At 39.0% G+C, this 26,461-nt stretch overlaps 1 protein-coding gene across 2 annotated transcripts in view; it reads right to left on the minus strand.

Moving 5' to 3' along the window:
• The window catches only part of UPRT (uracil phosphoribosyltransferase homolog), a 29,850-nt gene extending 4,226 nt beyond the window's left edge, over positions 1-25,624 (minus strand). Inside the window, exons 1-5 of one of the 2 annotated variants that reach the window (XM_043459277.1) lie at positions 25,117-25,624; positions 10,597-10,639; positions 3,771-3,840; positions 2,659-2,721; positions 520-681 (exon numbers count right to left, since the gene is read on the minus strand). In XM_043459277.1, coding sequence (XP_043315212.1) covers positions 520-681; positions 2,659-2,721; positions 3,771-3,840; positions 10,597-10,639; positions 25,117-25,493 — 715 coding nt within the window. In that variant the 5' untranslated portion in view covers positions 25,494-25,624. The remainder of the gene's footprint in view (positions 1-519; positions 682-2,658; positions 2,722-3,770; positions 3,841-10,596; positions 10,640-25,116) is intronic. The other variant, XM_043459278.1, reaches the window with a different exon arrangement.
• Positions 25,625-26,461: the final 837 nt, after the last annotated feature.

Raw genomic sequence — 26,461 nt, forward strand, 5'->3', positions numbered from 1 at the left:
CAATAACAGACATAACCCACGTACTTTTCAGCTTTCAAATGCATGAGCCCTAAATTCATTCAGTATTTGAGATATCAAATGTAATACCCACCTGCTATTCCGAACTCTAGGATCTGAGCAAGCATAGGAAAAGACTAGAATAGGAGAAAAAACTATTACCTCCAAAGAGGATAAATCCTTGAGAAAATCATTGCTATACGCTGAGCTAGAAAAGGGACATATTTCAGTATATATTCTGTATTCTATATATTTTGCCTCATTAAATCTTTTGCTTCAATCTGTTAATCTTAAAATAGAAGTTTTTTGGAGCTAATAAAGTTTGACTAATGTGTATTTTCTTATTACACAATAAAAATTCCCCAGAGAACTACCCAGGGCAACTCCAAATCCAACTGAGAAAAACAAAAAAAGAACACATTTAGGAACAGTTTCATCTTTAAAGAAGGGTACCTAAAAGGTAGGCACTAAGCTGAATTTTAACCCTAATAAAAGGTTACAAATTAAATGCAAGCAACTCACTGAGAATTGGATACATCAGAAGGACTTTTCTTCTGTAAATGTCTGGGGGGAACTTGGCATAATATACTTTGGCTCTTTGTGTCTCCTCATCACTCTGAATCAGGATCTTTCCAATTCGTATGGATCGACAGCAGTCTCGTAAACCTTGTTCCATTGCCTCACCTTGAAGTAGGAAATAAAAAAGAAAGAGTGATTAAGAGTAGATAGAGTGAAAGTTCAAGAATAAGCCAAAATAGAGCTTGTGACTATTACTAACACAATAAAGACACTGTCAAAATGAAAGCAATTCTTCTTAAGCTAACAGCTTTCACTTCTGATAAAATATGGTTTTATACTTAGTTTAGGTCAATGAAGCTAGATTAAGGGCTGGTCAACGAAACTAGGATAAGCTAACTTTACTGCTGGCTTACAAGTTCTAGAGTTGTCACGCTTCCATGATTACAGGTAATAAAGCATTTAAGCTGCTCTCTGAACTTTTCTATATCAGGAACATTTTAATTCTATTATTTTAGGACACTGTATTACTTTCATCTGACAAAAATATAGAATATAATGGAAGAATGAGGGCTGTAGACAAAAGGCTCTCCATTTAGATCAAGCTGACATCAAGAGATATCATGTAGCCCCAGCAATGACTTCAATGGCAGAGGCTTGGCTGGCAAACAGTGAAAAAGTAATAAGCTGTTCCCTCTTCCCCCAGAGATCCAGACCAAAACCACCATCATCCCCTTGGTTTCTGAAGGTAAAGCTATTTTTGAGTCTGAATTCATTTAAGGAAGTCTTTGCTAAAAGTCAATCATTCTCACATCATCTTCAAGATTTTAGGCCACATCAAAATTCTTCTTGTACAGTTTTTTACTTAATATTTTCCTTTAAATTAATTATTTTTGTTTACATTTAAGAGGAAACTTTATGTCACTAGTTAAAATATAAAAAGTTTCTTTCTAATAGATATGGAAATAAACCAAAAGCTACTAAAGTTAAAAACACCCTCTCTGTGCATCACTCCAAGGTCATCTGGTATACACTAGGGGTGCTAGGATCATGCTGCCTTTAGGGCAGAAGCTGGACTAAAACAGAAGAAATTGTGCCTTAAAAGTCCATTTCCATTGTCTTTACTAATTTTAAAAGGTTGAACAGCATTGCTCTGAAAATCGTATCACTACTTAAGAGCTACTTTCTATTTTAAAAAAAGGAGCTTAAAGCTCCTATTTTATTTGAGATACCCAATTGTTCACAAACAGAATTTCATAGCCAGAGAAGCAATGGGAATGTTTATATGTGGAAAAAAAATCCAGGGACTTTCCTGGTGGTCCAGAGATTAAGACTCCACACTCCCAGTGCAGAGGGCATGGGTTCAGTCCCTGGCAGAGCAACTAAGATCCCACATGCACAAGGTTCAGCCAAAGGGAAAAAAATCCATCTATTTCCAATGCAAGCAAATGGGGATTCTACCATACCCTGGATCTTGTACAAAGAATAATTAATGAATTAAGTTGCCAAATGGAAATAATCATCCCCATGTAACAGGTATAGGTCCTAATTACAGGTATGTGATTTTGCTGCACAAAGGTTAATTTACAAGGGCAATTGGTTGGACTCAAACACAAACACATTAGACTAGCAATTGGAAATACCTAGGGTTAATCACAGTTAAGTTCTTTTGCCTACATAATCACACACTCATCAAATATAAAACTAAAAATATTAAACAAGCCATTCAGTCCAGCTCCTGACAGGGTAGGACTGTTCCTCACAAAAGAAATTTAAAAATCAGAACAAAGATTTTCTCTAGTCGAGTGCTCAAAGTTCTATAGGTCTGAATTTGTGCTATTACATATTCCATCAATCTTCAAGCTTCCCTATTCTCTCCAAGATAGTATCATTACATCCTCCTATTCTTCCACTCTCCTCTGAATTTTTCAAAGCTGGCTTGCCCATGGGTACCCACCACTAGGGAAGATGCTCTGCAATTAAAATTAGCCAAACTCGGCAACATATGGGCCATGATTCAAAGGCACTATGAGGATAGATAACACAGGTGGTGAGATTTAAGCTCAGGAGACAAGCCTGCCTCTCGGAAAACAGCAACTGTATCTAAGAATGCAAAGAGACAAAGTCACACATACACAAACCTACCGCTTCTCATTATGCTGACCCCACAATTTCCCTTTTCAAATTTCACTCCTTCATATTTGTACCCTGTTGGGGGAATAAAACCAAATAATTTATCTTTCATCATTGGAGCAACTATTTAATAAAGTATCTATGGTTTAAAGCAGATGGGCACAGAACAACTCTTGCCCAGACATACTGTATAACATCTTAGGTTCCCTGTGGAAGCAATAAGAAGAGTCATGATTTTTCATAGTTAATTCTTCATAAGAAACCTGTGGGAATAATTGGGAGAGGCAGACTTCATCGAACAGGAATAAGCCTTATGATAGCATGATATTCACATACACGTTTCTTAAATTGAATTCTGAGGAGAACTGTTGCATTCCAAGAATGCTAGAAACCCCATAAATTCAAACTAGGAGCCCACTGTGAGCCACAGCAGAGAGCCTCCTTATTCCTGTCCACTTTCATTAACCTGCATTCTGTGTTTAAAAGCAGAAGAGAAAGATTGAAGTAATTATCAAGACACATTCATGCCTTGGTCTCAGACTGAATTTGTATCAATTTTGATGCAGCAAGCTTAGTCCCTAATTTTCACAAAATCAACCTTTGGATATAACAGTTTCCATTATTTAATAAAGAACCATATCAGAATTTCAAATCCCTAAAATAGGGATCCTTGACTGCTCTCTGTTAGAGCAGAACAAATCTAAATCCTCTTCTCCAATCCTCATCATTTTTATTTTCTTTTTTACTTTTCCTTCTTTTACCTGGAGTTTCCATTGCTAAACCACCCTACTCATTTGTTAACACCAGCATCTTCCCCACAAAACTTAAGGTAAGCTGACAGCAATTCTTAGCTCTGGTCCCAATGTGCTGTCATCAAAGGTAACATCCGAATGCTGAAGAATATTTATTAACCTTTAACTTAAACTGACAAGCAAGCTATTAACAAAAGTTATTCACATAAATTTCTTTACTAAATGTCCCCAAATTTAATAAGTTGTTTAAAAGAACAGTGCCATGCAGATGCCTCATTTTGCATACTGATTTACTCAGACTGCTTTCTGCTCATTTTCCCCCAATTCCAGCCCAGAATTTTATGAGAATATGAGAGTAACAGCCCTGGTTACCTGTTGGAGTGGTCACCATGCATTCTTTATATGGTAGCTGATTCAATCCCTCTTCCACAACAAGTCTGATCTAGAGAGTCAAAGGAAGAATAATTTGAGAACTTGCTAAGAATCTCCTGTTAGCTGTTAGCCTCAGGAGTTTAACACCGGGCAAAAAGTCAACAACATACTAGGCAAGGATTTAACTTATAGCAGTAGGAAGGGCGACCCTATCATGTGTTAGATTCAGTTCAGTTCAGTTCAGTCTCTCAGTCGTGTCCGACTCTTTGTGACCCCATGGACTGTAGCACGCCAGGCCTCTCTGTCCATCACCAACTCCCAGAGTTTACTCAAACTCATGTCCATGGAGACGGTGATGCCATACAACCATCTCATCCTCTGTTGTTTCTTCTCCTCCCACCTTCAATCTTTCCCAGCATCAGGGTCTTTTCAAATGAGTCAGCTCTTTGCATCAGGTAGCCAAAGTATTGGAATTTCTGCTTCAGCATTAGTCCTTCCAATGAACACCCAGGACTGATCTCCTTTAGGATGGACTGGTTGGATCTCCTTGCAGTCCAAGGGACTCTCAAGAGTCTTCTCCAACACCACAGTTCAAAAGCAGCAATTTTTCGGTACTCAGCCTTCTTTATAGTCCAACTCTCGCATCCACACATGACTACTAGAAAAACCATAGCTTTGACTAGACAGAGCTTTGTTGGCAAAGTAATGTCTCTGCTTTCTAATATGCTGTCTAGGTTTGGTCATAGCTTTCCTTCCAAGGAGCAAGTGTCTCTTAATTTCATGGTTGCAGTCGCCATCTGCAGTGATTTTGAAGCCCCCAAAAATAAAGTCTGTCACTGTTTCCAGTTTCCCTATCTATTTGCCATGAAGTGATGGGACCAGATGCCATGATCTTAGCTTTCTGAATGTTGAGTTTTAAGCCAACTTCTTCACTCTCCTCTCTCACTTTCATCAAGAGGCTCTTTAGTTCTTCTTTGCTTTCTGCCGTAAGGGTGGTGTCATCTGCATATCTGAGGTTATTGATATTTCTCTCAGCAATCTTGATTCCAGCTTGTGCTTCTTCCAGCCCAGCGTTTCTCATGATGTACTCTGCATATAAGTTAAATAAGCAGGGTGACAATATACAGCCCTGACATACTCCTTTCCCGATTTGGAACCAGTCTGCTGTTCCATGTCCAGTTCTAACTGCTGCTTCTTGACCTGCATACAGATTTCTCAGGAGGCAGGTGAGTTGGTCTGGTATTCCCATCTCTTGAAGAATTTTCCACATATTTCTGTGATCCACAGTCAAAGACTTTGGCATAGTCAATAAAGCAGAAGTAGATGTTTTTCTGAAACTGTTAGATTTTCTGTTAGATTCAGAGATAGAACCAAATGTCAGGTTGCTTGCTGCTAGGTATCCAACCTTGGTGAGGCACATGATTGCCACTAAAGGCTCAAGTATGCCTTCTGATTCTCATTCAGTTAGTCCAGGCTATATTATGAGAAATGCAAAACCACAGCAAGTGCAAGAGTATGGCAGGGACACCATATAATATAATATACTTCTGATAACTCTGGAAATAGTGCCCACCGGGAACTGCTTTGCTTGTTTATTTTTTTTTCAATTACAGTCCTTTCTTTTATTGGAGTTCCAAATTTTAAAAACTGAAAGTAAAGCAATCATTCAGTCATTCAGATAAAAGAAAAGCATCTTTACCTGAGTTACCCATCAGGCCTACTCTGACCTGCCCTAGCTCTTCCCAGAACAAGTTTCTGGGTATCTAAACAAAACTGTTTGCATGTCGACTCCATTAAAAGTCATCTCTACTACAGGGGTCAACTAACTATGAGAACAGTTCTTCTCATACCTGTTAAATGTACACAGTTCACAGTTAGACCTCTATAGAGGTCTACAAAATGCTCTCCAGAGTAGTTTCTTTGGGGCCCAATAAGATAGAGATTTCCTGCAAGGATTTTTTTTTTCTCCCCTAGACTTAGGGTTATTTATAGGGTCTTTCACTTATACAAGTTCCCTGGTGTACAAGAACTGATCATTGACAGAAGTTTTCTCATTCAGAGAATTCATAAGGTCCTTCACCAGATTTTCTTTTTTTGGGGGGGGTTGCAAACCCAAGAAGGCTCTCCACTTAATGCTTTTGCCACATTCAAGGCAAATACACAAATTTTCACCTGTATGGCTTCTCTGTAACTGTAACTGTAATAAAGTCACAGTTATGTTAACAGGCTTTTTTCACAACTGTTGGGGTTTCTTTCCAGTGGGGCTTTCTGACGACCAATGAGGCGTGCATACTGTCTGAAGCACTGTTTCACAGGTCATTAAAGAATATCATCCTCTGATCTGAATTCTCTTGGAATGAGGAGAGGTGAGCATTGCTAGAGAGCTTTCTCACATTCAATGAACTTGTAAGTTTCCCACCTGTATAAATCCTCTTGTGGGTGATCAGACATGAGCTTGGGCTGAAGGTTTTCAAAAAACTCAGGGAATTTGTAAGGTTTCTCACTGGAGTGATTGATAAGGTTCTGTAAAGACAGCTCTCTGGTCAAACCATTTCTCAATGCCTATAACTGCAGATTTTCTGGTCCCCAATAAAGTCTGAGCTCTGAGGAAAATCTGAGATTTGCTTTGAGTTCTCCATCTTAAATGAGTTCTCTTACACTGTAAATACATCTTTTTCTGTTTGTTTGTTTATGGTATAATAACTTCTTGTCTGGTCAAGATATCTGTGAGGCTTCTGATACATGGGGAGGGCTGAGCTCAAGAACTTTCTCAGCCACATTACAGATATAGGGTTTTTCACCAATGTGGACTGTCTGATGTTGAAGAAGGGCTGAGCTCTGGTGAAAGCTTTTATCACAGACACTATTTATAATGCAGCTCCTCTGTCTGAGTTCTCATTTTCTGTTGGGCAACTAAGTCCATGCCTAGGAAGAAGCCACTCTCACATGCAAACCACTGATGCAGTTTCTCTTCCATGTGAATTCTTTGATGCACAATAAGGTCTGAACTACAGCTGAAGCTCTTCTCATATTCAAGGCATTTAAAAGTGTGAATGTGAGTTGCCTGGTGCCTGATGAGGTTGGCACTCTGGGTAAAACTTCTCATACATTCCAAGCATTTATATGGCTTCTCACCTGTGTGGACTCTCTGGTGTACAATAAGGTCTGATTTCTGGCCAAAGCATTTCTCACAGGCACCACACTTATAGGGCTTCTCCCCAGTATGTACTATTTTATGAACAATGAAGGCTGACCAGTGTCGGTAACTTTTCTCACACTTATTACATTTGTAGGGTCTTTCACCAGTATGAGTTCTCTGGTGGCTAATAAGATCAGATTTCCCACTAAAAGCTTTTTCACACTCCAGACACTTAAATGGTTTTTCACCCGTGTGAGTTCTTCTGTGCCTTATGAGGTTTGTACTTCAGCTGAAGCATTTATCACACTCACTACACAGATACGGTTTCTCGCCTGTATGGCTTCGCTGGTGGACAAGCAGATCAGAGCTCTGACCAAAATTCTTGCCACAGATATCACATGTATAGAATTTTTTACCTGCATGCGTTCTCTGCTGTCCTGAAAGGGCTAAGTGGTGCCAAAAGCTCTTCTCACATTTGCTACATTTATAAGGTTTCTCATAACTGTGGATCCTCTGATATGAAATAAGATCTGAGCTTTGGATGAAGGTTTTCTCACACATATCACATCTATAAGGTTTCTCCCCAGTGTGGGTTCTCTCACACATAATAAGAGCTAAGTTTTCAAAAAAGTTTTGCTCACGTTCAAGGCACTGGTATATCTGATCATCTATTTGAGTAATCTCATGCACTTGAATAAAAATCATTTTACCCTTCTGAGGGCATACATGATATATTTTCCTTTTTTGAGTTCTCTGATTATATCTCTCTTCTGAAGTGTACATTGTCTATGGCTCTCTCCTAGGGAGTTTTCCACTGGTCTTCCTGACCCATCATTTTCTTCATAGTCACTTTCTTGATAAGAACTTGAAAGATACATCTGTTTTAAGCCTTTCAATCATGAGTAGTTCCTCTCTGCAAGTTTCCAGCATCACATGCACTCATTCTTCATGTGGTATTTACAACCCATAACAAGAAAGACTCAAGACTGTCTTCCTTTTGGCTCCAAAAGGTCTCCAGTCCATAGTTATTAACAATACTCAATTCTTCCCTCTCCCCGGCTGCGGCCGGCGCTGCCCCTCCGCCTGGGAGGACACTTCCGGTTACTCTCCGGCCACTCGGGGTTTGGCTTTCCCAGCGGCTGCAGGGTCCGGACAGTGGACCTAAGGGCCCACCTTCGGGAAAAGACGGAAAGCAAACCTGGGAGGCCAACGAGAGCCAGGGGCATCCTTCTTTGCGCGGCTCGGCAAGGGTAGCTGGGGCCAGCCATCCAGTATGCGATTTAGGGCCAAGGCCAGCTAGCTTCCCGAGCCCTTTCAGCCTGGCTGGGAAGCGGCCGGCGCCGCTTCGCCTTGTTTAGTACTTTGAAATAGTTAAGGTGGATGCTTTTTAACAAAGGCCCACCATGATGAGAAATAAAGCCTGAATTTCTTAGGAGGAAATAAATGAGTGGATGGAACTGAACCAATTTACTGATCTTGAAGTAGGATCCAGTTAAACGTATTAGGACTTCAGCTTTAAAAAAAAAAAAAAAAAAAAGGCTCCTAATGATCTTAATGTGTACAGAGCAAAGAATCCATCAGAACTACAAGGAATATCCTTGCAGTTATATAATATCCAAAACCCATCAGATAGTCCTATGAACATCCAGAGGCCACTACAAAAAGGCAGTGCTGAGTCTGTAGAGCACATTTTCTCCAATCAGTATTATATTACTGATTAAGAACAGCAGAGAGAAATGTCAAGCCCTATGCTCTGTTATCACAACAAAACACCCTGCTGCCATTAAAATGATAAATGTTAAATAGGCTGCACTGTGTCAATCTGGAGTACCAGAGGGTCCAGGAACCTCATGAATACTGTGTGTGTGTGTGCATAGTCACCTCTAGCCACCACCATCTGTGGAGACTAATGTTTCTTATGAGCAAAGTACAAGGAAAGAAGAGGATCATTTTCTTTGAAGAGCCTTGTTTTCCTTCTAGTAATACTACTCTAAAAAATCTTACCACCTGCCCACCTCCTGCAACTTTGGGACAAGAATTAGTGTGTCCAAGCTTTACAGGAGAACATAAACCAGAAGAAGGGTTTAACCTATTCTCAAGAGTTAAAATTCAAAATCTGAGTGCCAGGAAAGCCAATCCTGACAAACTCAAGACAGAATTAATGTCAACTATAATAGGACCCTTGTGCTAGAAGAGACAGTATACTAGAAATTCCCATCACCAGAAACCTCAACAGCTCCAGTCCCTACCACAACCACAACTGACCTTCCACACCCTCCACCCCCAATATCAGGACCTTCAAATCCAACTGCAGAGAACAGAGAGGTCCAAAATTACCATCCACTCAGGTGAATTTTGCCCCGGGTCCTTATTATCTAATTTGACTAAGATATAATGCCTACCCTTTCAAGCAAGCATTTTATAATAACCATGATCTTAATTCCTATGTTCTATAGGAAAATGGCACAAGGAGAGCAAAAGAAAGAAAGAGAGAGAAATCATTTTCTATCAGTGAACACCAAGATCTCTGTTTTTCCCCACAGCAGCCACTGATACAACTATCTTGAACCCTTTGGTTTGATAAAAGCAAAAAGAAATAACCTATCACTCCAAGAATGTCAACTACATTTATCTTGATGCAATCCAAGGATTTTTACTGCCCCTGGAAGCTCAAATAGAAGTGGCCTTTGAACCAAGAATACTTAAAAGTCAAAAGTAGAATATGTACCGTCTACACTCTTTTGGAATAAAGATTTCCCTAGGAAAAATGTACATGAAGAGTTTCATACCTCCCCCCACCAATATCATCACATTCCCTTTAATAATCTGTCTTCTACTATCTGGTTATAACTATAAGCTTAATAAATCACTTTTCTTTCTTTCCCAGACTAAACAATGAGAACAGTATTTAGACTGTAAACCACACAAGATCAGGGACCCATGTCTTTATGCTTTACCACTCAATCTCCTGCCACCTACAACACAGTCTGGCACAGTGTCTGACTCACATGAGTTCAATGTATATTTCATGAAGTGATGAATACTAGCAACCACAGCAGAACATGTGTCAACCTCATTCCAAGCACTAAACAAACTTAGATATACACACAAGAAGTAAACAGGGCTTACCTAAGACAGCCCAATTTGGCCTGAGATCCTCTCAGATGACACTAGCTAAACAGAATTGGGCTTGGTCAATCCTTAACAGGAATTCCCTAAGTGTAGACAGTATCCACATGTGAAGATACTACAGAAAATAAGAGGCAAAATAGATATCCATCCCCATGTAAACTATAAGATAGTTATTAGCTTTTGTGCATTCTATGGACACCACAAGGGTAACTACTAGGTCTCTTTACATCTTTGGTTTCCTTTTAATTTACTTCACTTCACTGGCCTAAGAAGAGGTACTTAAGACTCAGGATCAAGTTACCAAGATCCTCTTGAAAAGTAGTGGTACATCAGAACTATAGACAGCGAGTTTGTAGGCAATGATTTGAGGTGAATGTGACTGAGGCAGAGTTTTAATGCAAAAGTAGAAACAACACTTGCAAAGTCTAGCAAGATGTTACTTGGTACCATCTCTCTTAACCCCAGAATGTTCTCAAACAAAAAGTCCTTGGGCTACTATGATTTTAACACTAGGAACAACAATGAAATGAAAATTGAAAGCTTCCATCAACCTACCAAACGATCCGCAGAAAACATGAAGTCCCCTCTACTGGCTGTCCTAAAAAAAAAAAAAAAGTACAGGTTTTAGTCTAGATTAGAGCTTTAAAGTGAAATATTACTTAACATATATACAGTAACAATGATATTAAAACCTATTACATGCTAAAAGCTTACCTGTAATAGACTATTATTGAGACATGATATTTTTCACTAGGATACAGGAACCTAAATGGAATGACTTGATAAATATTATTGAAAATGCTCATCTGATTATCATTAGAGACAGAAATTGAAAAGATCATGTAGCCTCCCACTGAACTGCTCAAGTATATACTCTTCAACCAGAAGATGAACAAGTTCCCCCTGGAAAATGGCAGCATATCCAGAGCTCAAGTTAAGAAAAAAATTTTGCAGTAAGAAAACCAGGTTCTCCCCATTCTCACGCACCATTCACCCCAATCTAAAATCCTTATTACCAACATAAGTAACCGTCTGCTTTGCCTCTAATTCTTTTTGGAATGAGAACTGTACAAACAAGTTAATCCTCTATTTTGTTATTGCTTCCAAGAACACATAAGCTAATCAACAAGACCTTTTTCTCAAACTATTGATAAATTTTTCCGTTTTTCAATCAAATAGCTTATTCCATAGATCTTTCTACCAATTTCCTGTACAATTCCTTCTGGTCAGTATTTTCAGATCCTGAGGTACCCAAGTAATAATAATCCAGGGTTGCACCTACCCACAAACTGTTAAACAGCCAAAAGGGAAATGTTATAAGGCTGACATTTTTTTCTTTTGTAAAAATCTATTATTGTTCCTCCTCCTCTCATGTAAGTTAAATGATCTGACTGATTTACAGTTTATATACTTAAATATCCCCACCTGCCTGCCCATTGCATACCTAAAATATTCCCCAACATAGCATCAAAATGACATATGCGAGCCCATTTAGTATTAGTATACCCATTAATCACAACTCTTTTTCAAGCTGCATTTACTTTCTCTGACAGGAAAAAGCAATGAAATATCCCTTACACAAATGGTGTTAGGTTTCTTAGAGTAACCACAGTTCTTTCATTATTACAGATACTAACTCTCTAAAATATAGCAAGAATATAGGTCTAGGTCTGTATTCTTTATATATAAATACTCCCTAACCTCAGAAAACTCTATCCACATGACTACACACAGAGAGCTCATTAAAAACAGGCTTTAGGGGCTCCCCTGGTCGCCCAGTGGTAAAGAATTGCCTGCCAGTGCAGGAGACACCAGTTCAATCCCTGATCCGGGAAGATCCCACATGCAGCGGAGCAACTAAGCCCATGTGCCACAACTATTGAGCCTGTGCTCCAGAGCCCAGCAGCCACAACTACTGAGCCAATGTGCCACAGCTACTGAAGTGCACGCACCCTAGAGCCCATGCTCCACAACAAGAGAAGCCACTATAATGAGAAATCCCCGCATGGCAGCTACAGAGTAGCCTCAACTCACTGCAACTAGAAAAAAGCCTATACAGCAACAAAGATCCAGCACAACCAAAATAAATAAATAAAACAGGCTTTATTTTATGTATTGCGGTTTTCAAATAAAAATATACTATTACATCAGCACCTTTCATTTCTATAAGTCTTCACAACATGTTTGTCAAAGAAATAAAAGTCAGTGAACCACACACACACAAAAAAAATACTGAAGACTACTACCCTGTTTGGCAGACCTACACAAACTTATGTAAGCAGCCAGAACACAATTTTTCAATAGGGTAGAAAAGTCTGGATTCTTTAAGAAAAGTCTTAAAAAAATATCCAGTAATATATTTTGAGAACACACCTGAAATGTTTGTCTTTAATTTCTGATCAGTTACACATAAATATATTACAAAGAAAATTTATATTAGGTTAAATGATTGGAGTTGCTCAAATTCATTATTTTACTTTAGAATAAGACATTTTAACATATTCACACTCTCCTTAAAAATATCAGCTTCAGTTGACAACTTCTGCATGATAAACATTTCTCTACATTCCAAAAAAAGTACACGATGTGAGAACCTAATAAGAACCATCATCTCTTGATAGTTATTTGACTTCCAGTAAAACTCAAAGTCATCCCACTACAAACAGTAATTACTAACCTATACACTGCTGTTTTTGACAGATTTCAGACTCATTCCACTTACTTTGAATCAATCTAGAAATTAAAGTAAAGCTAGAATACAGCAAGTTGGTTGCATTTTAAACAAAACCCACAGTGGTCTTTAATATCCACATCTAAATCCTTTACATTGTTAACACCAGAGTTTCATTAAGCAGATATTTCCTGTTAGATCAATCAAGTTGCATATAATCTCTAGGCCCCTACTTTAGACCCAACACTGGACTAAAGTATGTGTTAATAAAGATGTTTTAATGTAAACCAGATCCCAGGTCTTATTCACTCTATATACTTCATTTCAAATCATAACTCTATTCACCTCTGTCTCAAAACCATTCTTTAAAAAAATCTATCATACTGGAAACAAAGTTTTGAGGGATATTTTAATCATTTTGTATCTGATAACTTTCCCAAATAAAATGTAATACAAGATCATCACAAAACAACAAACACACTGACACACACCCCTGGATTATTGTATAATATATTCAAATATTTAAACAGTGATATCCAGGCGCTCATAATTCAAAGTACAGAAATCTAATTAATGTTGAGTACCTTTTAAGTTGTGTGAACTCCAAATAGGATTAATAATGCAGACCTAACCATATCTGAGAAAAGTGTCAACTTATCTTGACACTTTGCCCAACAAATATGCCACACATCTGTAGTAACAAAATGAAAAATGAAAGCCAAAGATACCATTAAAAAAAAAAGATCTTCACAGCGAAACAACAAAAGAATGAGAATCAGGCCAGAAACCATATCCTCACTTCAATGTGGATTTGGTAAATCGGACTCTTACCTACTTGAGACAGTGTATAAAGCACTTTAAAGTTTCCAGAGAAGCTATAGCAATTGTATATAGTTTAAAACATGGACATCTCAAAGCAGACCCAAACCAAGATGAAATCAGGCGAAATCTCTGACCTTACTTTCAAAATGGGCCAATAGGTATTTACTTATCATCCACAACATATGGAACTATGAGAGGAATGTTATATAATATGAAAAAATTAAGACTTCAAGTAGAGATCTTCTCCTCTCTTCTTAGACCTCACTACTACTATTAACTACTTTGCTATTGCTGCTGCTACTACTACTACTACCACTACTACCACCACTAGAGGAATTCTCTAGTATTTTAGAAGACATCCTCTCCTGGGGCAAATACAACTTCAATTTCTACAGCAAAAACTGTCATTTGATCACTACCTGCTACTTATCTATTCAAAATAAACTTGAAAACCTCGCCTCTTTATAAGAAAAATCATTTTAATAACTGTACACAAACACCCAAGCATACAGATTTATTTAGAAGGATTTTCTTAAATGGTCCAAAAGTAACAATAGGTAACAGTAATATACATATACTACTCCCTTTCCCACAGATCACCATTTATTAAAAGCTTCCTTGGTACTAAGCATTAAGCATTTTTGATGCATTATCTGATCTAATCCTCACATAATCTTAACAAGTAGAGTCTGCTATTATCAATACCACTTTTTTAGTAATGAAAGTAGAGAGGCTTACAGAGGTGAAGAATTCCAAGGTTCTTCCCAGCCTGAAGCTAAGTCCCTGAATAAAGCTATTATCTATATTTTGCTATAATAAGGGAAAGTTTACTAAAAAGTAACCAGTTTTTAGGTATATTTTAATGATATTTATCTCCCTGTGAATCAGACAGGCATTTACATACAACGCAAATAATGAAATAAAGATTATGGCAGCCAAATCATTAAAATGTTCCTTTTTAAGATGGAGAAGCTACTATTATAATGTGGCTTGTAAAGAGTTTATTGTTGTTGTTGTTCACTCAGTCATGTCCAACTCTTCACAACCCCACGAACTGTAGCACAACAGGCTTCCCTGCCCTTCACCATTTCCCGGAGCTTGCTCAAACTCATATCCATTGAATCAGAGATGCCACCCAACCATCTCATCCTCTGTCATCCCCTTCTCCTGCCTTCAATCTTCCGCAGCATCAGGGTCTTTTCTAGCTGATTCTTTGCATCAGGTGGCCAAAGTATTGGTTTCACTTTCAGCATCAGTCCTTCTAATGAATATTCAGGATTGATTTCCTTTAGGATTGAGTGGTTTGATCTCCTTACAGTCCAAGGGACTCTCAAGAGTATTCAACAACACAGTTCAAAAGCATCAATTCTTCAGCACTCAGCCTTCTTTATAGTCCAACTCTCACATCCATACATGACTACCGGAAAACCATAGCTTTAACCAGACAGACCTTTGTCAGCAAAGTAATGCCTGCATTTTAATATGCTGTCCAGCTTAGTCATAGCTTTCCTTCCAAGCAGTATGAGTCTTTTAATGTCACGGCTGCAGTCACCATCTGCAGTGATTTTGGAGCCCCTCCAAAAAATAAAGCCTGTCACTGTTTCCATTGTTTCCCCATCTACTTGCCATGAAGTGATGGGACCGGATGCCATGATCTTTGTTTTCTGAAAGTTGAGTTTTAATCCAGCCAGCTTTTTCACTCTCCTCTTTCACTCTCATCAAGGGGCTCTTTAGTTCTTCTTCGCTTTCTGCCATAAGGGTGGTGCCATCTGCATATGAGGTTTTTGATACTTCTCCTGGCAATCTTGATTTCAGCTTGTGCTTCATCCAGCCTGGCATTTCACATGATGTACTCTGCATGTAAGTTAAATAAGCAGGGTGACAATATACAGCCTTGACATACTCCTTTCCCAATTTGGAACCAGTCCATTGTTCCATGTCCGGTTCTGTTGCTTCTTGACCTGCATACAGGTTTTGCAGGAGGCAGGTAAGGTCCCATCTCTTTAAGAATTTTCCAGTTTGCTGTGATCCACAAAGTCAAAGGCTTTAGTGCAGTCAGTGAGGCAGAAGTAGATGTTTTTCTGGAATTCTCTTGCTTTTTCTATGATCTAACAGATGTTGGCAGTTTGACCTCTAGTTCCCCTGCCTTTTCTAAATCCAGATTGAACATCTGGAAGTTCTCAATTCATGTACTGTTGAAGCCTGGCTTGGAGAATTTTGAGCATTAATTTGCTAGCATGTGAAATGAGTGCAATATTGTGGTAATTTGAACACTCTTTGGCATTGCCCTTCTTCGTGAGTATAAAGGGTATATAATTAAGGTTAATATAAGAATACACCCTTTTAAAATGATTAAATTAAAATGTGACTCATAACTTAAAAGAATTTAATTTAAATCAAACCCCATAAATTCAAAAAAAGATTTAAAATAAGTAAAAAAAAATAAATAAATCAAACCCTAGCAGTATTGAATTAGGTACTATTTTTGAAAATGAGGATTATACACAAGGATTGTCTTTAGCATTTGCTGTGGGAAAAGTTAAGTCTGGGCATAAAGTTGCCACATTTAGCAAATAAAAATACAGGACACCCAGCTAAATTTGTATTTCAGAAGTGTGTCACATACAATGTTTAGGATATATTTATACTAAGAAAAGTATTCACTGTTTATCTTAACTCAAATTTAACTGAGAGTCCTGTATTTACCGAGCAACCTAAGCTAAGGAGGAAGAACTAATTCGGACTCAATTTTAGCCCTAATATGATCTTGTTTGTTTTTGCTTAAGCAACAGGTTAAAGGGAAGTAAAAATAGTTTTTCTGGCAGGTTTAAACCAAAGGAATATTTCACTAAGAGTTAATGTTTAGTGGAAGATCCAAAAAAACATAAGCTCTACTTTCATGGTGGTTGTGGTAGTTTAGTCACCAGGTCATGTCCCACTCTTGCAACCCCATGGACTATAACCTGCTAGGCTCCTCTGTCCATGGGGATTTTCCAGGCAAGAATACTGGAGTGGGTTGCCATGCACTCTTCCAGGGTATCTTCCCAACCCAGGAATCAAACCTGCGTCTCCTACACTGCAGGTGAATTCTTTACCACTGAGCCATCAGGAATAGCAAGTTCTACTACCATAGCTATTTTGTTATGTCATCATTACAAAAAGAATAGCTCCAATGTTTGTCATGGTATGCAGATGATTTAGAAATTATTTTCCTCCTCCTCCCTTCCCACTCAAAAAAACAAAACCCCAGTCTTGGAGCAAACCTAATATGACATGAAAAACAAAAACAAACAAAAACAAAAAATAGTTTTTAGAGTGCTACCTGCCAAGTATTAAGTCATCAGGATCACAGCTCTTTAGCACCTTAAGAATCTCATAAAATAGTGGCATTAATTACTTATTAATTAAACCTCAAGGCAGAGTTCAAAGTAAACATTTGAGATCAGGTAGAAAAAGTTGTTCAGTCGCTCAGTTGTGTCCAACTCTTTGTGACGCCATGAACTGCAGCACGTTAGGCTTCCCTGTCCTTCACTATTTCCCAGAGTTCGCGCAAACTCATGTCCATTGAGTTGGTGATGCCATCCAACCATCTCATCCTCTGTCGTCCCCTTCTCCTCCTGCCTTCTATCTTTCCCAGCATCAGAGTCTTTTCCAGCACTGGAAAATACAACAGAGACATGTATAAAGAAGCAACACCCTCACTCCTGGCCTTAAGCAAGTTAGAAAATTCACACAGAAAACCAAAATCATGTCCATGATTTAAATAACTTGTAGGTCACAGAGTTTTCTGTGATTGATTTTTGGTTTTGTACAAGCTGAAGGGGTTCTGAGATTTCTTCAGTCTCAGGGTGATGCCTGGCTAGGCTCTCTAGGCTGGCTCTGTGCAATTTAGAATCCCTGGTTCAGCCTACACCCCACAACCAAAACCAGCCAAATCACAATGCAAGGGAGAATAGCCATTCTCCCATGGTCAGTGGCCCAGACTGATTACAGCACAAGCACCTATGGTATCTGAAAAGCTACAAGTGCTCAGATTCCACCCAACTACTATTCAACTCTAAGGATGGGTTCCAAAAAAAAAAAAAAAAAAGACTCCTCAAGCAATTCAAATGAACAGCTTTGGTTAAGAACATTACCAAGACAAATGACTCAAATCACATCAAGCTGCCTTCATATTACGGCTGCACAGGATGTTCATCCATCCTGAGGTTAACTGTCTTCCCATCAGGTGACTAAAAAAATCCACACGGCTGAATGCACTCCTTCTTTAGTACTATTTCATGGACTAAAATAAGATTGTTCAACTTTCATTCAAGCTGCCTGCTGCCATGGCAAAATCCCTTTGAGGGCAAATATACAGGAAACATGCAATAGTTCATGAAACAGCTTTACTTTAATGTTTCAGGAGACAAAAGAAAACCAATAACAACAATAACAGTGGGGGTGGTGATCTTTTAAATACATTGCACTGCCTCACATATGAAGTCATGAATTATGTTCAAGTGAACTGTGCATTACACTCAGATTTTGCTGCTTTTACTATATAAAGGAGGCAGAAAGGGAAGGATGTGTGGTTTAAATCCATTGCAACAACAAAAACTGTAAATGAAGCAGTTGTTTCTGAGTTCACCAGTGACACCTGTGTGACTTGAGTAAATTATCTGATCATTTGATATTTAGATTACTGGATACTCAGAAAACCATTTCTTTGAAATTCAATAATACAACCAACATATTATGGTGAAAATATTGTGCAGTTCAAAAAACTAAACACATTTAAAATCAGCACAATGTTCTCAATCTTGCCTGCTTTATGTATTTACAACATGCAGTCCTCTTACTCAACTCCATTTCTCCATGCCAAAATCAATTTAGAAAGCAATTCCTTCACTAAATAGATACTAAGGACCAGGAACAATAAAAGGAATAACAAGTACTCCAATGGCTTCTATCATGAGACAGTTCCATAGTGCACATACATAATGTCACATCAAAATAGAGGAAAGCGTAAGGGTCCAAGGAAGATAGACTGTGATAGATACGATAACTATACACATGTAAATATAGCTGCTTTAACCACCAGCACTCTACACCCAGTCCCCCAAAGGGGATGAAACAACAGGTCCTGTTTGTGTGAGAGGATACAAATTTTTGAAGATAAAGGAACAGAGGCCTGTATTAACAAACAAATTTGAGTAACAAAAACAAAACTGTCTCCATCCTAAATAACTAAGCATTGATCCAGTTCAGTTCAGACGCTCAGTCATGTCCAACTCTTTACAACCCCATGGACTGCAGCATGACAGGCTTCCATGTCAATTAGTTATCAAAATTAGCATCAATTAGTTATCAAAAATTGTAGTGAGTTTTTCTATTCTGTATCATAGCAGGATAAAAATTATCTAGGCTCTCCCATGTTTTTTTTTTTTTTAAATAAGGATGTGAGTTCTGTATTTTGGAGATTAATCCCTTATTGATTACTTTATTGAGAATATTTTCTCCCATTCTGGGGGTTGTCTTTCATTTTGTTTACAGTTACCTTTGCTATACAAAAGGGTTTTTTTTGTAATTTATTTTTTAATTGAAGGATAATTGCTTTACAGAATTTTGTTGGTTTCCACCAAACATCAACATGAATCAGCCATATGTCCCACCTCTTGGACCTCTCTCTCCCATCTCCCCCCTCATCCCACCCCTCTAGGTTGTTACAGAGCCCTTGTTTGAGTTTCCTGAGTCATACAGCAAATTCCCATTGGCTACCTATTTTACATATGGTAATATAAGTTTCCATGTTACTTTCTCTATACATCCCACCCTCTCCTTCCTCCCCCTGCCTCCATGTTCATAAGTCTGTTCTCTATGTGTCTCCAACACTGCCCTGCAAATAATTTCATCAGTACCAAGACCTAAATATAAGACCAGAAACTATGAAACTCTTAGAGGAAAACACTGGCAGAACACTCAATGACATAAATCAAAGCAAGATCTTCTAGGACCCACCACCTAGAGTAATGGAAATGAAAACAAAACTAAATAACTGGGACCTAATTAAACTTAAAAGCTTTTGCACAGCAAAGGAAACTGTAAACAAGGTGAAAAGACAACCCTCAGAATGGGAGAAAATAACAGCAAATGAAACAACTGACAGAAGATTAATTTCCAAAATATACAAGCAGTTCATACAAGTCAATAACAGAAAAACAAACAACCCAATCAAAAAGTGGGGAAAAGACCTTAACAGACATTTCTCCAAAGACACACAGATGGCTAACAAACACATGAGAAGATGCACACCATCACTCATTATTAGAGAAATGCTAATCAAAACTTCAATGAGCTATCACCTGATACAGGTCAGAATGGCCATTATCAAAAAGTCTACAAACAGCAAATCCTGGAGAGGGTGTGGAGAAAATGGAACTCTCTTGCACTGTTGGTGGGAATGTAAATTGATACAGCCACCATGGAAGAAGATACGGAGATTCCTTAAAAAAAAAAAAAAAAAAAAAAAACTAGGAAAAAAAACACTATTAGTTCAATCGCTCAGTCGTGTCCCACTCTTTGTGACCCCATGGACTGCAGCACGCCAGGCCTCCCCATTCACCACCAACTCCTGGAGTTTACTCAAATTCCCGTCCATTGAGTCGGTGATGCCATCCAACCATCTCATTCTCTGTCGTCCCTTTCTCCCACCTTCAATCTTTCCCACCATCAGGGTCTTTTCAAATGAGTCAGCTCTTCACATCAGGTGGCCAAAGTATTGGAGTTTCAGCTTCAGTCCTTCCAATGAATATTCAGGACTGATTTCCTTTAGGATGGACTGGTTGGATCTCCTTGTAGTGCAAGGGACTCTCAAGAGTCTTCTCCAACATCACAGTTCAAAAGCATCAATTCTTCTGCACTCAACTTTCTTTATAATCCAACTCTCACATTCATACATGACTACTGGGAAAACCATAGCCTTAACTAGATAGACCTTTGTTGGCAAAGTAATGCCTGCTTTTTAATATGCTGTCTAGGTTGGTCATAACTTTCCTTCCAAGGAGCAAGCGTCTTTTAATTTCATGGCTGCAGTCACCATCTTCAGTGATATTGGAGCTCAAAAAAATAAAGTCTGACACTGTTTCCACTGTTTCTCCATCTATTTGCCTTGAAGTGATGGGACCAGATGCCATGATCTTTGTTTTCTGAATGTTGAGCTTTAAGCCAACTTTTTCACTCTCCTCTTTCACTTTCATCAAGAGTATCTTTAGTTCCTCTTCACTTTCTGCCATAAAGGTGGTGTTATCTGCATATCTAAGGTTATTGATATTTCTCCCAGCAATCTTGATTCCAGCTTGTGCTTCATCTAGCCCAGCATTTCAAGTGTGATGTACTCTGCATATAAGTTAAATAAGCTGGGTGACAATGTACAGCCTTGACATACTCTTTTTCCTATTTGGAACCAGTCTGTTGTTCTGGAAACTCTGGAACCAGTCTGGAACTCTCTTGCTTTTTTGATGATCCAGCGGATGTTGGCAATTTAATCTCTGGTTCCTCTGCCTTTTCAAAAACCAGCTTGAACATCTGGAAGTTCATGGTTCACGCATTGTTGAAACCTGGCTTGGAGAATTTTGAGCATTACTTTACTAGCATGTAAGATGAGTGCAATTGTGTGGTAGTGTGAGCATTCTTTGGCATTGCCTTTCTTTGGGATTGGAATGAAAACTGACCTTTTCCAGTCCTGTGGTCACTGCTGAGTTTTCCAAATTTGCTGGCATATCGAGTGCAGCGCTTTCACAGCATCATCTTTTAGGATTTGAAATAGCTCAACTGGAATTCCATCACCTCCACTAGCTTTGTTCATAGTGATGCTTTCTAAGGCTCACTTGACTTCACATCCCAGGATGTCTGGCTCTAGGTGAGTGACCACACCATTGTTATTATCTGGGTCATGAAGACCTTTTTTGTATAGTTCTTCTGTGTATTTTTGTCACCTCTTCTTAATATCTTCTGCTTTTGTTAGGTCCATACCATTTCTGTCCTTTTTATTGAGCCCATATAACTCATCAATCCCACTCCTAGGCATACACCCTCAGGAAATCAAAATTGAAAAAGACACATGTACCCCAATGTTCACTGCAGCACTATTTACAATAGCTAGAACATGGTAGCAACCTAGATGTCCATCGACAGATGAATGGATAAAGAAGCTGAGGTACATATATACAATGGAATATTACTCAGCCATAAAAAGGCATGCATTTGAGTCAGTTCTAATGAGGTGGATAAACCTAGAGCCTATTTTACAGAGTGAAGTAAGTCAGCAAGAGAAAGATAAATGTCATATATTAATGTATATATGGAATGTAGAAAGATGATACTGATGAGAATATTTGCAGGGCAGCAGTGGAAACACAGACATAGTGCTTTTTTAAAAAATTCTTTTAACTGAAGGATAATTGCTTTACAGATATGCAAAGCTTTCAAATTTAATTAAGTCCCATTTGTTTATTTCTGTTTTCATTTTCATTACTTGAGGAGATGGGTCAAAAAAAATCTTGCTGCATAACTTAGAGTATTCTGCCTATATTTTCCTATAAGAGTTTCACAGTGTCCAGCCTTACATTTAGGTCTTTAATCTATTTTGAGTTCATTTTTGTGCACGGTGTTATGGAGTATTCTAATTTCATTCTTGAACATGGAACAGTAGAGTTTTCCTAGCACCACTTACTGAAAAAACTGTCTTTTCTCCACTGTATAATCTTGCCTCCTTTGCCATAGGTTAGGTGACCACTGGTGCAAGAGTTTCTCTCTGCACTTTCTATTCTGTTCCATTGATCTATATTTCTGTTTTTGTACCAGTACCATAATGCCCTTATTACTGCAGCTTTGAATATTTGCAAAGCAGAAATAGAGACACAGATGTAGAGAACAAACTTATCAATACCAAGTGGGGAAGGGAGGTTGGGAGAAATTGGGAGTCTGGGATTGACATTTATACACTACTATGTACAAAATAAATAATTAATGAAAACCTACTAGAGCACAGGAAACTCTACTCAATGCTCTGTGGTGACGTAAATAAGAAGAAAAACTAAAAAAAAGGGATATAAGTATATGTATAACTGACTCATTTTGTGGTACAGTAGAAACTAATGCAACATTGTAAAGCAATTATACTCCAACAAAAAGTTTTTAAAAAGAATGTGAATTCAACATACAGTTAAATTCCCTATACTGTCTCCCAATAGCTGAAAAAAACAGCACCTATTGAATCTGAACCATGCACAAATCTAAACATGAAGCCTTAAAATGCCTCAAATGCACATAGCTCTTCAGAATTTATAACAAATGTTCAAAGACAGTATCTTGTTTTAGCCTCCTTGGAGTACCATATTATGAACATACTCATTTTACAAATAATAAAGCTGAAGCACAGAGATGCTAAACTTCTTTCCCTAAGATCACTCTGGATCCTGCTGTTTCCTTCCCAATTCAGAAGAAAAAAAATTTGCTTATGCCCAGGTTTACTATACCACCTGGGCTTTTCTGAGTAATGAAGTAAAATCAGGTATTGATACTGTCATATAGTCATATATGAATGCTGAATGCCACGCCCTCTCCAAGTTTTATAAAAATTGTGTGTGAAATCTGATGAAAGCAAAGGAATCCTCATCCCATATAAAGACACATGTGCAAATGTTCATAGCAGCATTATTCATATTAGCCAAAAAATGGAAACCAAACCACCCAAAGGTTCATCACCCAATGAATGGATAAACAAAATGTGGTATATCCATAATAGTGAAATATTACTCAGCCAAAAAGAAATAGTGTACTGATAGAAGATGGGTGAAGCTTGAAAACACCAGGCTAAATAAAAGAAACTAGTCACAAAAGGCCACATGTTGTATGATTCCATTTACATGAAATGTCCAGAATAGGCACATCAATAGAGACAGAAAGTAGTTGAGTGATTGTCTAGGGCTCATGGTAGGTTGGAGGGAAATGGGGAGTGACTGTTCATGGGTATGGGCTTTCTTACTGAGGTGATAAAAACATTCTAAAATTTAATGTGGTGATGGCTACAAAGCAATGAGCATACTTTAAACCCATTGGATTGTACACTTTAAAAGGTGTACTGTATGTACATAAATATAGCTCAATAAAGATGCTATTTAAAAAAATTTACAAACAGACATACAAATAACATTTGCCAGATAATTCCTGAAGGTTTGTTAAAGCCCTGAAGCCCATCTACAGGTGCAACACAAAGTCCAAGACAGCACAGGTCCAAGACACAAGGTCAGCAACTCTTGCTGTAAAAAAACAAGAATCATCCTATTTTCTTTTTTACAGATAAGTTTTATTTCAGTTCCCCCTGCTACAACTGCCAAATCTATGCCTCCTACTTTTTAAGATCACTACTTCATTAGTTCACAAGACCACAATTTTCAACACTGATTAATTAAAAACCGTTAAATAGTATACTTTCACAAATATAACTTTAAGAGCTACAAAGAACTTTTAGTAATTGAGTGACAATTGCTTGAAAGACATAGCTGGAATTCAAACATGTAAAAGATAAAATTTCTGTCCTCAAGGAGCTTAAAATTGAATAAGTGAGATAAGAGCAAAACAGCAGCATACAAACAGATGGTGAATCTTGCATTAAAAAGGCCAGGAAAGATTAGCAAGAATAATGATTAAAGGAAAGCTTCTTGGCAGAGATAGACATTTAATGTTGAAGAATAGGTAGGATTTGAACACACAGAGGAAAAGTAAAGAGAATTCCAGGTGCAAACAGAAGTTGGGATGTTTCAGAACTGTTCCCAGGAACCATGAAGAAGGGCCTTAATGTTCATCTAAGTATCCTGACTTTATTTGGTAGGCTCGGAGAAACCAAAGAAGGCTGCTGTAAATCCATGGCTGATTCATGTCAATGTATGGCAAAAACCACTACAATATTGTAAAGTAATTAGCCTCCAACTAATAAAAATAAATGGAAAAAAAATTTAAAAAAGAAGGCTGCTGAGTAGGGCAGTTAGCTAATCAAAGCAGTATATCAAGAAGATTAAATGTTCAGTAATTTGGGGGAACATGCAGAAGAAAGAAAAACTGGGGACAAGGAAACGATTTGGGAGTCTGTTAAACGATATGAAGTGAAAGAGCTATGCCATCTGCCCTGTATCTGTTCAACGTGGTAAACCCATAACCCAGAAATTGTTGCTGCCCACGTGAAGAGGCACAGAACAGATAGCACGTTCACCTGATTCGAATGACTGAGGAATCAGTCATTAAGTCATTCGAACGAATGAATGAGGAATCAGTCATTCGAATGACTGAGGAATGACTCGAGACAAAGAGGAAACCGGAGGTTATCTAAAACGCTTCCTCCCTACAGAAAGCGACGTTAAGCACCGGTACTGGGAAAGAGTAGAAGACCTGTGTCGTGTGACACCACCCCTCAAAGAAAAGGCCCTGCCCAGATCCCAACAGACCAGCTTCCCAACGCCAAGAACCTTAGCCAATTTTACTTCCAATCCCCGCCCACCGCCGCGAGACCCTCCACCTCCCCTACCCCTTCCGCTCTGGCTTACTTGTCCCGGATGATAGTCTGCAGCTCCCGGATCTGATCATTCATTGGCAGGAGCTTAAGCTGCGCCCCGATCTGCCGGGAGATTTCGCAGTCCCCTAGGAGGGAATCGCTGGCTGGAGCGTCATAGTTGCCAGTGCCACCGTTGTTTTCTGAGCTGAGGGTGGCGCCGCCGGAGGCCTGAGAGTCCCGCTCAGCCGGTACGCTAGAATTGGCGTGCCCGCTGAGGAGAGTCAGCTTGGCCGCGGAGTCGCTGTTTCCCCCAGCGTGGGCCGGGATCAGGTCTCCAGGTTGCTGCGGCTCGGGGTTTTGGGTCGAGGAAGAGTTTACTTGCTGATTGTGACAGAGCATGGAGTCCGGACACCGTAACTCCGTGGCCATACACCAGTCCCCGGGCTGTCCCCGCAGCTACCGATCCCTACGGATAAAGAGCACAGAGAAACGGTCAAAGCTCCTGTGCTCTCCCAACCGTCTCGCAACCTCTAACCCCCTCTGCCCTCTCACCCCCTGGCTTCCGCCCCTTCCCTTTTGTACTCTACGTCCAGGCCCCGCCCACACCAGACGTACGTGCCCGCTTAAACTCATGATTGGCTTTGCTCCCTGCCGCTCTGCAGCGCACCGCTCGTTAACCCTTTGCGTCACCCTGGCTGCTTGACCGAACCTGACAAACGGGTGAGCTTCGTTCTCGGATCCTCCGGGAGCTCGTAGGGATTCTGCATGCAGAATTTGAGTGAGTGATAGAACCAGGAAAAAACTAGGAGTGGAGGGTGATAAAATGGTGACACACAGAGGCCCACGTTTTCAGAATTTGTGTCTTGCCAGAAAAGTTAAACTTAAGGAACTGCTGTAATCTACTGTAAGCTTGCCTGTGTAACACAAAAAGACATTGAAAGTCTAGGAGCCAGCTGAAGAGCCAGCCCTATACTAGACTGTTCTACCAGCTGCAGCATCCCAAGCGTGCTTGGCTGCTAGAGCTTTCCTTATCTTTATTGGTTGAGCCCTACACTGTACAGTTACCATGGGAATTCTAACAGCATTTCAGGTCCACTACCGCTTTGTTTATTTTAAATATCTGGAAAGATTTTTTTTTAGTGTGCAGTCTCAGTATAAAGGCTTGAGGTAACGTCTAGGACAGTACTTTTCAACACCTTTGTGTATTAGAGCAATTGTAAAGTTTGTTCAAATGCAGATTGTTATGACTTACCTTTAAAATTCTCATTCAGTAGATCTGAGGTGGGACCCAAGAATCTTTATTTTTCACATGTAACCCAGAAATTCTGATTTTTTTTAAAGCAGTACTTTTTGAGAGCAGGTGACTTACTGGCTCCCTTTTTAAGGAGCTACAACCT

Source organism: Cervus canadensis, chromosome X (genome assembly GCF_019320065.1).
Source record: "Cervus canadensis isolate Bull #8, Minnesota chromosome X, ASM1932006v1, whole genome shotgun sequence".
NCBI classification, from domain to species: Eukaryota; Metazoa; Chordata; class Mammalia; order Artiodactyla; family Cervidae; genus Cervus; species Cervus canadensis.